We start from the raw sequence: 17,620 nt of genomic DNA, 5'->3' as shown, positions 1-17,620 counted from the left end.
ATTCACAAACTTAAACACACACACATATATATATATACACACACACATATTTTCCTTTTTGATTCTCTATGAAGTTATAGCCTATGTATTGCTTTTTGTATGGTCTTAAAATAACTCTTTATCATATATTTAAAGTGCAAAATCTTTATTCTTGAGGACTGCCTTGTTCTACTATGAAAACCTCTGGACAAGCAGATTATTGAATAACCCATGACTTTGCTCTTCATCTGATTAGATCCTTGAAAGAGATCATAAGACATCCTTTAAAAGCCTAAAGGCCTTGGAAGTTCTGAGTTATCACAGAAGGCTTTTTTCCCCTGTTTTTCTGAAATGTCATGGCCACTCTGGGCAGTATCAAAGGAGATCACTGTTTGCACCAGGTATTTAAAAAGAAAAAGAGAAATTTAAAACTTATTTGGGAAAACTAAAAGTTCATCTGTGGCTTACGTGTCATGTGGACAGTATTTTGCCCCTTTCTTTCGTTGACTAGGCAACTGCGGGATAAAAAAATGCGTCTCTGGTATAACCCACGTAAGAAATACTGTAAGATCGTCATGTGCTGGCTGTGACAAAATACTCTTTTTTTCCAGTGATACTTGCTTGTGCACACAAGCTCACACACTGGGACCAGAGCCCTCGACCTTCATTCATTTTCACTAAGTGTTTAGAGAGGCTTCTCTTACAATTTCAATGCTACTACCAATGTAAATATAGCCATCTACAAAACAGCTTGCTAACTTGAATTAAAACTTACCATTATAAAGTTTTTAGCTCAAAATTAAGGGTAAAGTGTTCTTCTTAGAGATATGTTAACCTATATTTTCCTAGATACATCCCAGTTTTACCATTTTACTCTTTCCAAGAAAAGTCGACTTGTTAAATACACACTAACTTTATTTTAATTTATATAACTTTATAAGACTCTTAACATAAATAAATTCCCAAATCAGAATAAAAAGGCTTTGTCTGGTCACATACTTCTGGGGTTTTGAGTTCAGAAAATACAAGTCTTCATTAGCTCCTATCTTCAGCAACCATTAATAGACAGAGTTAGAAGTAGTAGGATTTTGTTCATTTTTGTTATTCAGCTGAAATACTTGTAATTTTTTTGTCACAAACTCTGATCTGAAACTCTGATTTCAGAACTTGTGCCGTATTGTCTTTCACACTATTTAACATGCTGCCAAAAGAGAAGGAAAACTCAAGTATAAGGTACTATGCTGGGTGCTTTGCATATATTAATTCACTTCATCCACATGGCAAAACTCTGCAGTACATATTATTATTGCCAATTTGCAGATAAGGAAGAATAAACTTAGAGTGCTTAAGAAACTTGACAATATTCAATCAGAACGTTAAGCATCAGAGCAAAATTGATTCCAGCTGATTCTAATTCTGAAACCAATCCTTATCCTAAACAACAACAACAACAAAACTTATTTAGTGTTTTGCTGTAGGAGAGCTTTTCTTATCCAATAGGTTGTAGAGTATTTAAGGGTAGAGACTATCTAGTTTACTGTTACATTCTGAGCAAGAGTCCAGAAACTGGCATCGATCTAATAGATGTCCAATAAATATCTGTTCAGTCAAATTCAAAGGGATGGTCCTCTGGTCCTGATATCTAAGCCTGCGGAATAGAGAATACAAGCCTATAATTTAGTGGTTGAGAGTATTTAATGTTGGTAAAAGACTGTGAGCCCTAGATTCAAACAGCTCAGGTTTGAATTATGATTTCTTAAGCTTACTATCTGTATGATTTGAGAATGTTACTTAGACTAAGTCTCAATTTTCTCACTTTAAAATGGTGGTAATAATTGCACCTTAATGATCACTTACGTAAATCACATTTCTCATGGTTAGTAAACATGAATGAATGGTAGCTAGTATTATAACCTTTAATTGGACTAGATTGTGGATCCCTTTTAAACATACTCCATAATTTTGTTATTTATTATGTTTATTGTTTAGAGTCTGTCTTCCCATTAAAATGTAATCTCCATGGTGGCAGGGATGGTTATGTTTTAATCAGAGTATCCCAAATATTTAGAACAGTGTTGCCCAATCGAATGTTCTATACTGATGGAAATGTTTCATTATTGGAATAGTCTAATACAGCAGGCACTAGCGACATGCAGTTACTGAACACTTGAAATGTAGCTAGCTAGGGTGACAGAATACTTGAATTAAAAATTTTGTTTAGTTTTTGTTCATTTAATTTAAATAGCCATATGTGGCTACTGGAATACTGTATTTGCATAGGTCTAGAATATTACATGGTACACAGAAATTTCTCAGTACATATTTGTTAAATGGATGAATTCCCTTCTGAATTCAAAAATCAAGAACAAAGCTGCATGATTGCATATTTAGTTCACTCTTTAAAGATTATCAATAAAGACGAAGCACTTTACTGATTGACTTGCTCATCTTGGAGGCTTCATGAAGTTATAATATGATTCAGTTTGCAATTTTAATATATTTTTATTTTTATTTCTTTTTGGTGTCAGGTCAAGAAAGATTTGGAAACATGACGAGGGTCTATTACCGAGAAGCTATGGGTGCATTTATTGTCTTCGATGTCACCAGGCCAGCCACATTTGAAGCAGTGGCGAAGTGGAAAAATGATTTGGACTCCAAGTTAAGTCTCCCTAATGGCAAACCGGTTTCAGTGGTTTTGTTGGCCAACAAGTGTGACCAGGGGAAGGATGTGCTCATGAACAATGGCCTCAAGATGGACCAGTTCTGCAAGGAGCACGGTTTCGTAGGATGGTTTGAAACATCAGCAAAGGTAATGTGACTTTAAATAATAAGCTTAATATAAGCAAGGTTCACAAAGAAAATGGCACATAATCATCACCATCATCATAATGATAATAATATGTTTGTTTAGTGATGTATGGTTTTCACATTGCTCTAAGCTCTTTCTCATCTCAGTGCAATGAGTAGGTAAGGCAGGAATTATTATCTACAATTTAAGATCATTGTGGCAAGAGGAGCAAAGCAACTTGTACAAGGTTTCAATAGTAATAGTTGATAACTGTGTTTGCCTTTTGAGGTCTTACTATGAGCCAGGCATATTTTGCATGCATTTTCCTACTTAGTCCTCACCACAATTTTATTAGGTGAGTATGGTTTTATAGTAAAGGCCTTATTCATGTGTTAGTTAATTTACACAATCAATATTTAATATGTTCACCTGTACATCAGGAATTGTGCTTCCTCCTAGGAAAGAAAAGATGGCAAACACTACATTGGGCATACCGGAATAGTGGGGTAACAGAGAATAGACAGCAAGCACAAATGTGAAGAACACAGCATAGCTTGGCCATGCTGTTTCCCCTGGATGGCAGAAAAGTGGCAGGAGGTGGAGCTGAGGCAGGGCTGGAAGATGAAGGATCCTGTAGGGTGTGATGAGGATAATATACTTCTCATTGTTCCCTCATGTTGCCATCTGATATGTCAGGTTCCTGGCTTTTGTTCTACTCTCTTTTTGTTTTTGCCTGTATTTTAAAAATCTCAGTATCACAGGAGAAAAAAAAAATACTTTCATGGCAAAATTTGAAAATCCATAAAAAACCATAACTAAAATTTTAAAAGAATAACCATTTTTGCTTTTGATTTTTGTGTGTGTGCATATAATTAGACTATTAGGATTGTATTTTACATGGTTTTATATCATAATTTTTCCACTTTTATTCAAATATTAAATGTTTGTAGAGCACAGGTACTACGCTAGTTTTTGGGATTCAGCTGTGAATAAGATAGCCATGGGCTCCATACTTATGGAGTTCACACTTTGGCCTTATAGTGAGCATTTGTGCACCTCATTAGCAAATGGTTTGAAAATATTGCTGGAATGGTCATCATTCTAATAGGCTGAGGAGGAACCTCTAATGGGTTTTCTGCTGGAAAGTAGAATGGTCCAGTTTGCCTTGGAGAAACTATGGGAAGATGGATTGGAGGGCAGTGAACCAGGAGACACAGTGGCATGGTAGTTACCATGCTCTGTGGGAACATAATGAGACCTTAAGCTGGAGTAGTGGCTATAGATAGGAAAGAAAACCTGGATTTGAGAATACCACCAAATTACAAAGACCAGCACAATTAAGCAAGCACTTGGATTGGAGTTGATGGAGAGGAAGAAAAGGGCAGTGGTGCCACTTTTTCCGTCACAGTGGGATGTTCTTTTGTTTGAACCATTCCTGGAGAGCCTTGATGCCTGTCTCCTTGCTCTTCTGTCACTAGCTTTTATGTTTGGAAAGTTGTTATTGCTCAGTTGTGAGAGTTCTTGTCTTCCTTTTGAGGCCCCAGTGTGCCAGTGTGCTTTTCCCTTTCATTCTATTTAAAATTTTGATTTCCCCTGTTTCTTGGGATTCTTCCTTTGGTTCAGGATATATTTCCCATCATTTTATATTTCTTGACTCTCTTTGAACCTTTTTAGTTTATGTGGTTGAAGGATTTCTTGCTGTAAGGGGAGACAGCACAACTGAAAGGTATGATTAAGTTACAGAAATTTAACAAGCATGGTATCTTTTTGTAGTCTATTTTCTTTTTTTGTTTGTTTGTTTTTTTGAGACAGAGTCTCGCTCTGTCACCCAGGCTGGAGTGCAATGGCTTGGTCTCGGCTCACTGCAAGCTCCACCCTCCAGATTCAAGTGATTCTCCTGCCTCAGCCTCCTGAGTAGCTGGGACTACAGGCGCCCGCCACCACACCCAGCTAATTTTTTTGTATTTTTAGTAGAGATGTGGTTTCACTATGTTAGCCAGGATGGTCTCGATCTCCTGACCTCGTGATCCGCCTGCCTCAGCCTCCCAAAGTGCTGGGATTACAGGCGTGAGCCACCGCACCTGGCTATTTTCTTTTTTTAACGTTAGCTGGTTTTTTTTTTTTTTTAATTCCAAAATGTGGGTGATTTCACTTATTTTCATTTCCTTTTAGCGCCACACTCAGTTTCACTCCAAAGTTGCTGCGTATTCCTTCAAATTGCTTTCTTTCAAAAAATGTCACTCTCAGCTCAGAAGCCTCCAGGCACAAGGGAGACAGAGTAGGACTTTGAGAACTCCTTTTCTCTGTTGATTACATTACATTGTAAGTGCAAACTAGGCTGAATGACCCGTATTTACATGGGGAGAGGAGTCTTCTGTTATTCATTCATTCATTCATTCAATCAATAAATATTATCAAATACCTGTTGCATGCCAGACAAATGTTCTGGGCACTGAGAATGTAGAAACTTATGAAACAGATAAAACCTTGCCTTCATGGATAAAAACAACAACAAAACATAAATATATGATGTGTGATACTTATTAAGTGCTAATAAGAAGAAAGGGAAAAAAGAAAGGAAGAGGCCTATGAATCTGTGGGGAAGCTTGAAATTACCCGTGGGTCAAAAGACCTTCTGAAGACATTTTTCACCTCACTCTGACATTCCTTGCTCAACCACTATAGTGTTAAACTGCCTGATTAAGGACACAATGTTTAGTACCTTTAGGACTGGCTGACCCACCTTACTTAGGTACTGGATTTCTAATCCTCCAAATCCCTCTAAGTGTGAACTTTGAAGAGAAGCTTTGTACGGTATTGGGGAAGGGGGACATGAGATTTCACAAGCTAATATAATCAAGAGAGTACAAGGCCTTATTGTAAAATACAGAAGGCACGTTCAACATCTCTTTTCCATACATAATGCTATTGAGGTTGTCCTTCTGAATGTCTTAACGAAAACGGCTTGCCTGTGCCAGGTTAGTATTCAAAGTCAACACTTAGAAGCTCAGAAACAATCCTGCAGCACTGACAAACTGGAGTGTCAAACTTTTTTAAAATTCTTTTTAAAGATCTCTGATAAAGCTCTGCTAACTTTCTGACTATAGTATTACAACATTTACAAAACTGAGGCCTAGATTAAACTGTCTGCCTGAAGCAGAGATGGTAGATTTTGGGGATAGCTATGAATTCCTTCCTTCATTTTGAGATCAGAGAACATTTCCCATAGGTATCCTTCTTTTAGACAGTCAATCTTCTAAAAATTAGAGTCCTTTTGAGTGACGACATAATGTCTGGTGATAAATACCTGATTTCCTTTCTTCACATTGCTGAAACTTCTGAGTCAAACTTCTGGCTTTGTCCCCATGGGCACATCCAGCAGAAATCCTTCAGGTATCATCATCAGCTTTGACATCTCTGCAGTTGAAACTTGCAGGATTTTAGATGAGTTAGTCATTGAAACCAGCCTCCATCTTACCACTGACCCCACTGCTGAGGGAAATTTACCCTCTTGCTCTTCAATCCTATGGAGTAACTTTCCATGAGAGTTTTCATGACTAGTGCTGTTGCTGGAGCAATCATGGTAGCCCCTGGCTGGCAAGTGAATTAAGAGAGAAAAAATAAAAATTAAATACATGTTGGTGTCTCTGGTTTTTCACATTATCTCTTCCAATATTAAAACCAAAGGAAAGAAAATAGTCTTTTCTGCGTCATATTCTTTGTTTTTTAACCTTTGCATTCTTTTGCTTTCTTGGCTGTATTTCCTTGAATTCTGTCTGTGGATTCTCTAGGTGATGTATAATTGGGGTAATCATGTGTCCCATTTTGCCCCCCAAATTCTTGGTTTATACCTGCTGTTCCAGCATAATTATTAATAATACCTTCATTTTTAATTTGTAATTTAAATTTACATGGTCACCCTGTGGATCATGAGCTCAACTTATTTTACTCTCTACATCATACCTTAGCTCTAATAATGGATATTTTAGTATTCCTGTGCCCATATCCCATTTTTATAATCTGCTTTGGCAGATCTGTTTCTTTAGGATAAAGACCCTGCCCTTCTCTTGTTAGTATATCTTCAGGGCCCATTTCAGAGGCTGACTGGGTTCTGCTACCTGCTGAACAAATTACTTGGTACATTCTTGGTGCCCATTGCCTGAATCTCCATCAGTTGCTGTTTTTGAATTCACTCTCTAATCACACCCACTCACCTTCTAGAGCTACTGTGAACATTAAGAGATAATGTGGCTGGGCGCGGTGGCTCACGGCTGTAATCCCAGCACTTTGGGAGGCCGAGGCAAGTGGATCACGAAGTCAGGAGTTCGAGACCAGCCTGGCCAACATGGTGAAACCCCATCTCTACTAAAAATACAAACATTAGCGGGCTGGCAGCAGGCACCTGTTAATCCCAGCTACTCAGGAGGCTGAGGCAGGAGAATTGCTTGAACCTGGGAGGCGGAGGTTGCAGTGACCCGAGATCGTGCCATTGCTCACCAGCCTGGGCGACATGAGCAAAACTCCATCCCCACCCACAAAAAAAAAAAAAAAGAAGAGATAAATAATGTATGTGGGGCCAGATGCATAATATCTGATCCCACCACATGTAGACACACACTTTGCACACTCTACACCATTCCTACTGTCTCTACGCACAGCCCATACACCGATCTACCCGTGATGCACACAACAGCCATGCTCTGGTGAAAAGGTCTGTTTCTGTATCTTAGCCCTTTCCAGCCTGCTCCATTCTGCTCACATAATGGAGTGGATCAGGTGTGGCTATGCTCAGAAATACACCACCACAAACACTAGTGTAGGTGGGAAAGAATGGAGCAAGTTGTACCTATGCAATAGTGGGGACAAAAGTCAAACTCACAGAAAGAACCTCCAGTGCTTCCAGCTCTTGCTCCCCTACCCCAGTCCTACTCCTGACAGATACCGTTGGTTCTTTCTATGCTATTTATAGTGACTTTTTGGACCCACCCTCTCTCCCAGAATGTTCTAAGAGCAACAGGTGCCCTGGGAAGAAGCTTTCTTACGTTAAATTACACTCAATTTTTGCCTCTTCTTTGAAGCTAAAAATAAAAATGTTAATGTGTATCCTTCTGCTGAGAAAAGGTATATATCTAATACTGTTCTCTATAAGATGGTATTAGTTTCTTTTAGGGAGAGGAATGGATGTTTCACAGTGTAGTGGATATTTCTCATGTTGTTTGGCTTTCTAACAACTGTTAAATACATTTGCTATCTTCGGGGAATTTCCAGCCGTACGAAGCTCACCTCTCCAGGAAGAACTCATGAAACTTTCTTCTTTTGCTTCCTTTGCAGCTAGGCACAGGCAGATGACCTAGATTCCACCAATTGTAGGTTGTAGGCATCCATCTCCAAATAATTTAGATGAAGTTATAAGATATACCTCCACTGACTTAATTTGTCACAGGACATTTAACCCTGTATTTTTAGCTGATCTGATTTGAGCTCGTTATACTTAGGGACATAAAAGGAAGGGTCTGATTTGAAATCTAAAACCAGAGCAAACTGAGAATCATAATATACAGGAAATGATGGCTGTGTTTAATAGTGATTTCACATAATGTCCACCAGTCTGTAGTACAACTATTTGAATCATCACTTCTGACAGATTATTGATGCCCTACATGAAGAATGAAAATTGTTTTCTGAAGTTGGGAATAGGTGAAGTGTATGAGTCTCAAATTCAAGCTAGTTATCTATTTAAGGATCAATATAAATTAATAACAATATTTTATCTTTAGCTAATCAATTCTCTAGAGGTTCCCTACGTCAGTGCTTATAATTTACTAGACAATCTGAGATCCACCCATGACTAAGATACTGTATAATAGGAGAATAGAAATGAACGATCAGAGGCTATAACCATAGTTCAGTTTGTAGAAGGCAGGGTGTTGCATATGTCATTCTATTCTGCATGGTTCATATTTTCACTACTTAGAGCTCAGATCTTTCCTGTTTCATGTTTGGACAATCATAATAACCTGACTCCAGACTTTGCTCAAAGTAGTGTTTTGCATGCTGTTAAAAACTTAACCTGCTCAAAGGATGACTTTGATTTTGTCACTGCCTAGTTCAAGAATCTTCTGTAGGTTCTACTTCTTAATGATTGAAATTTAGACACCTTACATGCATTAGCAAACTATGATCTGTGGGCCAAATATGGACTGCCCTGTATTGTAAATAAAGTTTTGTTGGAACTCAGCTGTGCTCATTGGTTTACATGTTATCAATGGCTGTTTTTGTGTTACAACTACAAAGTTAAAACAGTTGTAACAGAGACCTTATAGCCTGCAGAGCTTCAATTATTTACCATCTGACCCTTTATGCTTCAAAGTTTACCACTGATGTCTCAAAATAAGAATAACTTCTCTTTAGCCAACCACTCTGCTAGTGGCTTTACATACATTTTAGCTTATCCTTGAAATAATCTTGTACAGTAAGTACTGTTACTTTTTCTGTTCACAGATGAAGCAATTAAAGTTTAAATTAGAGAGTGACTAGCTAAAGATCTCACTGTGGTATGTCAAAGAGTCAGGATTTCAAGCTAGATGTGCTGACAGAACAGCTTAGCCACCCAACCACCACATTGCACTACCGTATAACCTTTTCTAGTCTGAGCTTATATAATAAGTATTTATTGAGCAATTGATACATGGTAGACCAGGGACTGGGATAGATAAATGAGTAAAATGTGGTCCTGATCTCTAGGAATTTAAAGTCTATTGACAGATATACAGATGTGTAAATACGTCTTCCAAGAAATGTGACAAAATGGAGCAATTCACATGGAATTGTTAGGTGAGTTGGATAAGGGAAAGGCCTTTTCTCACATATACTTTTCGTCTAGCCGTTGTCAGAACTACCTATCTTTTTCTCATCTTTCTGCTTTTGTCCATGTTGGTCACGCTGTATGGGATTATAATGCAATGGACATTCTTTGTCTGTATTTCATTTTGCCCAACAAAGTCCAGCTCTGGATGTGAGAGAAGAAACATAGAAAAATATCCTGGCTTTAGTAGTAAGGAGTGTTCAGAACTCAAATTAGAATCCCTGATTCTGATACTCTGCCCCCAACAAATAATTCTTGCTCTGGCTAAGTATTAACCCTTTCTTCAGGAATTGCCTGACTCCAGTACATTTTTCTACAGATACCTATGGAAAGGGACTTAAGCAATTCATGACACCATGGGCTGGCTGTAAAAGAGGATCCATGCTTCAGTGCACAGGATGCTCCAAGAATCTCTTGAAATTATGTGTGCAACTTTAATTATTTGTAGAGAGGGCAATCATTTATTGCATACTAAGAACCTTCCAGGCATTTCACAGCTATTATCACTAATTCCTACAATAATGAAGCATTATCCCCGTTTTCCATGTGGAGGAGTTGTGGTATGATTAGGGGACTTGCTCAAAGCCATGCAGCCTTGTGTCATTCTGACCCCTAGCTATCTGGTAAAAGCCCACATTTTCCATGATCTGCAAAAGTGTTTCCATGCTTCTCAGCAGTCTTTCTCAGATTCAGAATTCCTTGTGACCCTAGAGCTGAGTCTAGTTGAGGACAGGCCTGTTTTTCTGAGGTCAGAAGGATGCAGTCACTCAGAGAGCTATCTACACCATGGCCTCATCTCTCTAGGCAAGGACCATCCATCAGAAGAGAGGGCTGAACTGTACTATGTGAGCTGGCCTGGCATATATCTATCTCCTAGGTAGTACCAGGCATTTCGGTTGGAGAGAGGACACCTCTTGAGGAAACCTGTAGAGGCCATATGATGTATGAGGGTAGGAAGGTAGGAGGGGAACACAGACTTGTAAAATCTGTAGAATTTCCAAAGGCAGAGATGGAAGGAGAAAGGTATTCTAGGCAGAGGAAACAGCACGTGAAAGGCATGGAGTTGAAAAATAACAGAAAGTGCTGACAATGCTGAGGTTCAATGAGGCTGAAGGATAAGGTGGAGGGGAAACAGAGAGCGAAGCTTTGCGGTGTGTCAAACCATGTCCATTAGCATAAACCCTTCCAGCTGAGAATCCTAATGGACTGTAGAAGTCTGAACTCAAAGATTCAACAGTTTCTTAGTAATGTCCAAAAATCAAAGGATGACCATATTTGATTTTTATTAAAAGACAAATGCCAACTAAATAACAACTCTTATGAAATTAGTGCCTTTTCCTTAGAAAATTTGGCAAATCCTAATATAAGGCGTAGGGTTTTTCAACCTCAGCACTATTGCATTTGGGGCCAAATAATTCTTAGCTGGGATTGGGAGGGAAGAGTGTGTGTACTGTTCAAGGTAGGATATTTAGAATCATTCCTTGTTTCTACCCACTTAAGATCAGTAGCACCCAACACCCCAATCAGTTGTGATAATCAAACATATCTCCAGACATTGCCAAATGTCCTCTGGTTGGAGGGGCAAAATCACTCCCCACTGAGACCACAATTAAACAGTGATCAAAAAATATGTCTTGTGCCCAGTTGGTTCTGCTGTTTTCTAGGGGGTGGGGACAGAGTCAGGTCTGCCTTGATTCTATCTGAGTAAAAAGAATCCTTGTAGGCCTGTTTCCATGAGTCTGTGGGAGGAAGAAAACATCTAGAAAGTAAGGCATGTTATCTTTGAGCCTGGATCTTTCCTCCTGGATCTCTATCTCTAGCCATGGACTTGTTTCTAAAACTTCAGACTTCCATATCCTTCTGGATCTCTACTTGGATATCACTCAGAGAACTCCTCAAACCCAACATATCTGAAATGGAATTCATCAGCTTTTCTGGAAATATAATTATCCAATTTGGAGACCCTACATCCACACAGACACTCAAGCTGGACACCATATAACCAGGTCACACATTCTTTAGAAACCCCTCATTCTTGAGCATAGAAGACCCCAACAGTGAGATTTTTTTTCTGCTTCTCCAAGCTTATCTCTACTCCTACCATTTATTCCATGGTTGTGTTAAACTGCATCAAGTCCCCCATCACACCTTGGTATTTCCCCTGCCTGGAACATGCTTCCTAGCTTTATGCACCTGTCTCTCACTCTTCCTTCAGGACTTGGCTCTAGCATTACCTGTTACAGTCTCTCCTATACCTTACCATGCTATGTTAAGATGATTTCCTTATGGGGCTGGCCCCTGCACTGCATTGTGAATTCTCCTGGTCATTACCCAGCACAGTGGCTTGTGTGCAGAGAGTAATCACTTGGTCAGTGTTTATTGGATGGAAAAGAATATTTTGATGCACTGGCTTTTAAGGAATCTTTCAAAAGATTATTTTATTCTATTATTTTTGGCCCTGCCCGTGCAGAGTATTTATGTCCTTAGATAACTGTGTAGAAGCAGAAAAATTAATTTACTGCTGTAGTTCCCAGGAGGACTCCACATTATGTAACTCCTTTCATCCAGAAAGCTCTTTAGAAGCCGCACAAGAGGGAGATTGTAGTGCCCTGCAGTGTGGATGGAGAAGTAAAGAAGAAAAATGAAGGTGAGGGAAGCTGCACCCCCTACCGTAATGCCTTGCCTTGGGCCCTCAACTGAGATTTGCATATTCTTTGCTTGGCAATGCCACATAACATTCCATAAGAATCTAACATTAGCTTGTGCACCGAATTATGCAAGTCATTCCTCCTTCACACTCCAGGACCAGAATATAGCAATTTTCTTCACTGAAATTCTTATAATCCTGTTTTACATGTATCTCTCATTTGAGTTTTAGCTACTGTCATTTGAGCCACCTGCAATGGCTGTCAAATTTGTCTTTTTTACTAAGAAAGAAACAGAATTCTGGGGAGGATTTTCAATTATTTTCATTGGTCAGACCAGGCCTAGACTTCAGATCCAGTCTAGCACTCTATCTATTCCATGACAGTGATTCTTGTAAAAGTTGTGCATCAGGGACATGTAAGGAGCTTGGTAAGATTGCAGATGCCTTGGCCCTATTCTCAGAGAAGTCTAGAGGGGCTTAGAATATATGTTTTTGGAAAACACTCCTTTGGTGATTTTTACTTGCACCCTGGTTAAGATGCATTGTGTTGGAATTTGTTAACTCATTTATTCGTTCATTTATTCATTCTCCAAGTATTCTCTGAATACTTACTATATATTCAAGTAGGCACTTTGCTAAGCACTGGGGCACTGATAATAGAGAGCACAGTTTCTTACTAGGTTCAACTCCTGGAAGACACCAAAATAAACAGATATTTACAATATAGTATGAAGTTCCAGATAATTTGATGGCTTTTACAAGAGCAGTGAGAGCAGCTGAAGAAAAAGCTGTTACCCCCACCTGTGAGGGATGCAGCTTCTTTGGTGTTTAATCTGGGTTGCCAAGAATAAGAGAGGCCTCAAAGGAAGACTGAAGGGAAGCACTGAGAACTCCTTTTTAATGGATATTGTGCAGTGTGGCATTAGGAACCCACCTTTAGGAACTCCTGAGTATTTCATTTTTAGAAAGCAAAAACAAGCTTCTCATCATTTTTCTAAGATATCTAATCAAGAACATGTTGTTACTGCAGAGTTACCTATCATTATCAGTCATCATAAAATTGTCAAAACAAGACCATGCGAATCTTAATATTAAGAATAATAGGCCAGGCATGGTGGCTCACACCTGTAATCCCAGCACTTTGGGAGGTGGAGGCGGGTGGATCATGAGGTCAGGAGATCGAGACCATCCTGGCTAACACAGTGAAACACCGTCGCTACTAAAAATACAAAAAAAATTAGCCAGGCGTGGTGGCGGGCGCCTGTAGTCCCAGCTACTCGGGAGGCTGATGCAGGAGAATGGTGTTAACCCAGGAGGCGGAGCTTGCAGGGAGCCGAGATCGCACCATTGCACTCCAGCCTGGGCGACAGAGTGAGACTCCGCCTCAAAAAAAAAAAAAAAAAAAAAAAGAATAATAATAAAAATTGTATGTATAAAATGCATGTTTAACAGGTCTTGTAGTAAGTGCTTTATTTATTTCATTTACTTCTCACAAACCCTTATGAAATAGGTGCTATTACTATGCCCATATTATATATTAAGGAACTGAGACTTAAAGAAGTTAAACAATTTACCCATTATCCTATGGTTAGCAGGTGGCAGAGTCAAAATTAGAACCCAACTCTCTCTATTCAGATCTCTTCTTCCCTATTTTTTTTTTACTTCTCTGTGTCTAAATGATAGTCTTATATTGCTATTTCTTGATTTATTAGATTTCTACATACTCATTAATAATTTGCTTTTCTAGATGAGAATTTAATTTTCTTACCTACTTCCCCCACTTCCCCATCTTTTCAGTAAAATTCTATCACTGCTTTTGGTTGAATCATGACAAAAATCGTGGTTTATATCATTAGATATGAAAATATTAGTCACTCACATAATTTGCTGTCTGTGCTTATTTTCAATGAATATTCCTTAATGTTTTAAAAAATTTCCATTATATTGTTTATTCTGTTGAGACTAGTTTTGTCTTGGAGATCTCCATCCCAGAATCCTCTCCTTTCCTTATGCAATTTTTTTTTTGAATGCCCTGTAGAGCCAGCACACGGCTGTAATCCTGGGACTTTGCTTTGACATTCTTGTGTGTGGGATTGCCTGCTTCCTGGATTCCATTTATTTGTCCTGTTTTGCTGGAACATAGCCTCCTGCTGCTGCTTAGGAGAAGCTGCATGACATTTCTGGGTACTTGATATCTTCAAATACATATTTTCTAACCCTTACACAATTTTAACTCTCTAGATGGGTATAGATTCCTCGGTTTAAAATAATTTCCCCTTTTAACTTTAAGGCATTGCTTCATTGTAATACAGCATTTAGCATTACTCTTCAGAAGTCTCATACCATTCTCATTCTTAAAGCTTTGTGCATAAGCTGTTTTCTTTTGTCTGGTAGTTTTTAGAATCATCTCTTTACCCCTGGTAATCTGAAAGTCCACAATCCTGTGCTTTATATAAACCTTTGTTCATTTATTGTTCTGGGCCCTTTGTAAGCTCTTTCAACTTACAAACTCATGTTCTGAAAAACGTTATTTCTTTGATAATTTTCTTCCTATTGTTTTCTGTGTTCTTTCTTTATGAAACTCCTAGTTTGGTGTAACCTGAACTAAGTCTATGAGCTTATGATTTTTTCACATATTTTCAGCACTTTAGCAATTTGTGTTTTATTCTGTTTACTAGTTTGCTGCAATTTTCCAGTCTTTTATTATAATTTTTAATTTCAGCAATCATAGTTTTAATTTTGAATAACTCAATTTTATCCTGATTATTATTTTTCAAAAATCCTAAGAATGTGATAGTTTATTATACTTGTGAAGATGCTGAATTATTTTTCTGAAGTTTTTTCTGATTTTTGCATTATCTATTTCATTAGAATTATTTTTTCAGTCTACTTTTGTTCTTCTATTTTATGTTGATGGTCCCTTTAAAAATTTTGAGAGCAAGATAATCAAAAGCAGATACTGAGCTGAGTGTCTAGAAAGGCTTGTTGAATAGTGGCTACGGTGATTGTTGATTTGTGGGTTTTGCTTTAGGTTGGTTTTCACTGGGGACTACATGTCAGTTGTTGAAGGTCTTTTCTCTATAGAAAAACTCTTCTTTCCCACTAAGGGTGAAGATGTCAGAGTTCTTAGTAGAGGGAAGGAGTAGCCCAGCTGCCATATTTTCAGCCTTTAGTTGATTATTTTTTCCATCTCCATACCACCTATAGGGGCATGCTAGTTGGTGTCTCTTGAGTCTCAAGTCTCCTTTCTTTAGTTTATTCAGAAGATAAACCAGAATTTGACTTGGGGTGTAAATATCTGACTGCTGGTATCCTAAGAATGGAGAAGGGACAGGGTTGATGTCCCCATTTGGACTTTCAACCAGTCTCCCTGATTTCAACTACAATTACTGTGTAAGTGTTGAGCTTCTTGGATTTTGAGGGAATTAATTAGCCCTACTATTTTCCGTATCTCCCTCTATACACCCTTTAGACCATACTATCTATACTCTGCTAAACCTATTACTACTTCTCTATTACTTTTAGATTTCTAAAAATGTGTGCAAATCTTTTGAATGCTGTTGCACATGTTCTCATTCTTTCCAGCTTTCTACTTTTAAAAAAGCCAGTAGACAAAGGCCCTGTCTCTTCTGTCAGAACCAATGTTAACTTTCTTGATCTTCAACCCTGGGCAGAGCGGCTTCCTTGTTTTCGAAAGGGTTATGTTACTAAGACACGTTTGCCCTCTCCTTCTCTGTTACTTTACTTTTTTAGTATTGATTTTGTCTGACCTCTATTTTGTGGTCCTTTGCCTTCTCTGATGTGTCTTGTTGGCCACATTTGAAGCGCCCTTAGATTTGTGGATGACAGTCCTACCCTCCCAAGGCCTTCTGTTTCATCTCCATCTACTTCACTGCTACCGAGGTATTGATTTCTTGAGAAAGCCTGCTGAGACTGGGGGGGAAATCAATATCCCATTAGGCAAAAGTGAGGAGCAGCAGCAGCTCCTCTGTAGCCTGTCTGTGGACCTAACATGCTAGGGGAGTGCTCAAAGGCTGGGTTAGCCTGTGGTGTCCAGAGATATCCTAAAGTGATGGAATAGCCCTAGGGATAATGTAGAAAAGCCAATGACAGAATGCTCAAGATTTGTAAATCCATTTCCTTGAACTAAATGAAGTGGAGTCACTTTTTGAGAATAATTTTACTTGTCAAAGCTTGCTCTGGAGGAAAGAAGTTCTCTCTTGAGAACTTTCATAATTCCCAGTCACTTTGAATTTTCTAGTGTAAGTAAAATTGTTGGTTAGCTGTAAGACAAATTATTTAGCTTTCATTTCCCCTGGGGTTCTCAAAATGAAAGAGGAATGACAGCATTGAGATGCCAGGATACTATATGTTTCTGAAACATTATGTTGTAAATCCCATTTTTAAATACCATCTCAAAAGGCTCATTATGGTAGCTCTTCCTGGATGAGTCTCTTTAAAAAGGAAGAGTTTATTTGGAAGACTATTGTCACGTTCTGTTTCATCTGGTAATAAGTTTAGATTTTGTGTTTCAGATTTTTGTAAAGAAGGACAGTCACGAGCAGTAAATGCAAACTATCAGAGTTGAAAGAGATCTAGCATTACCACAGTAGTTGAAACCCATATTTAACCCCCAAAGTGGCATGCCATTTTATATCTTCTCTACCATTTGCATGGAAACACAAGAATATTAGATGTGGCGAGCAGTTTAACTTAACCTGTGGTCTAAGTACTTTATTTTACGGTTTTAGCTATTCATTTATTCTTCAAATAATCATTGAGAACCTCTATGTTACAGGTACTATTTTAGGCATTAGGGCTATACCAGTGGACAAAATAGATAAAATCTCTCTCACCTTGGAACTTGCATTAAAGTGAGTAAAGACAGGTTATAAAATGGTAAATAAACGTAATATATAGTTTTTCAGGTGGAGATAAGTGCTAAGCAGAACATGAAAGCAGGGGAGCTTGTGTGGCATATTTAACATGTGGGATATAGGGAGGAGTAAAAAGAGAAGTAAGCAGTTTTAGACAGGGTGACCGGGGAAGGTTTCATCAAGAGGGTGTTTTTGTTGTTGTTGTTGTTTTTAAGGTAAATATTTGAAAGATGAGCACTATTGAGCCATATAAATTCACGGAAATAAAATGGTCGAGGAAGTGGGTATAGCATGAGCAGAGGCACTCTGGCAGGAATTGACAGCTGTATTTTTGGAACAGCAAGGCAGCCAGTGAAGATGGAGCAGAGTGAGCAATAGCAGAGTGATAGAGGTGAGGTCAGAGAGGTGATGTGGTCCTGTTGAGTTTTTAGATAATTGTAAGAATTTTGGATTTTTGTGAGAGA

At 38.5% G+C, this 17,620-nt stretch overlaps 1 protein-coding gene across 1 annotated transcript in view; it reads left to right on the top strand.

Moving 5' to 3' along the window:
• The window catches only part of RAB38 (RAB38, member RAS oncogene family), a 177,108-nt gene that overhangs the window by 137,637 nt on the left and 21,851 nt on the right, over positions 1-17,620 (top strand). The window contains exon 3 of the mRNA XM_508683.8: positions 2,508-2,788. Coding sequence (XP_508683.2) covers positions 2,508-2,788 — 281 coding nt within the window. The remainder of the gene's footprint in view (positions 1-2,507; positions 2,789-17,620) is intronic.

The sequence above is a fragment of the Pan troglodytes genome, chromosome 9 (assembly GCF_028858775.2).
Source record: "Pan troglodytes isolate AG18354 chromosome 9, NHGRI_mPanTro3-v2.0_pri, whole genome shotgun sequence".
In the NCBI taxonomy this organism is placed as follows: Eukaryota; Metazoa; Chordata; class Mammalia; order Primates; family Hominidae; genus Pan; species Pan troglodytes.
The sequence above is the reverse complement of the archived record's forward strand: the minus strand, read 5'-3'. Positions and strand labels throughout refer to the sequence as shown.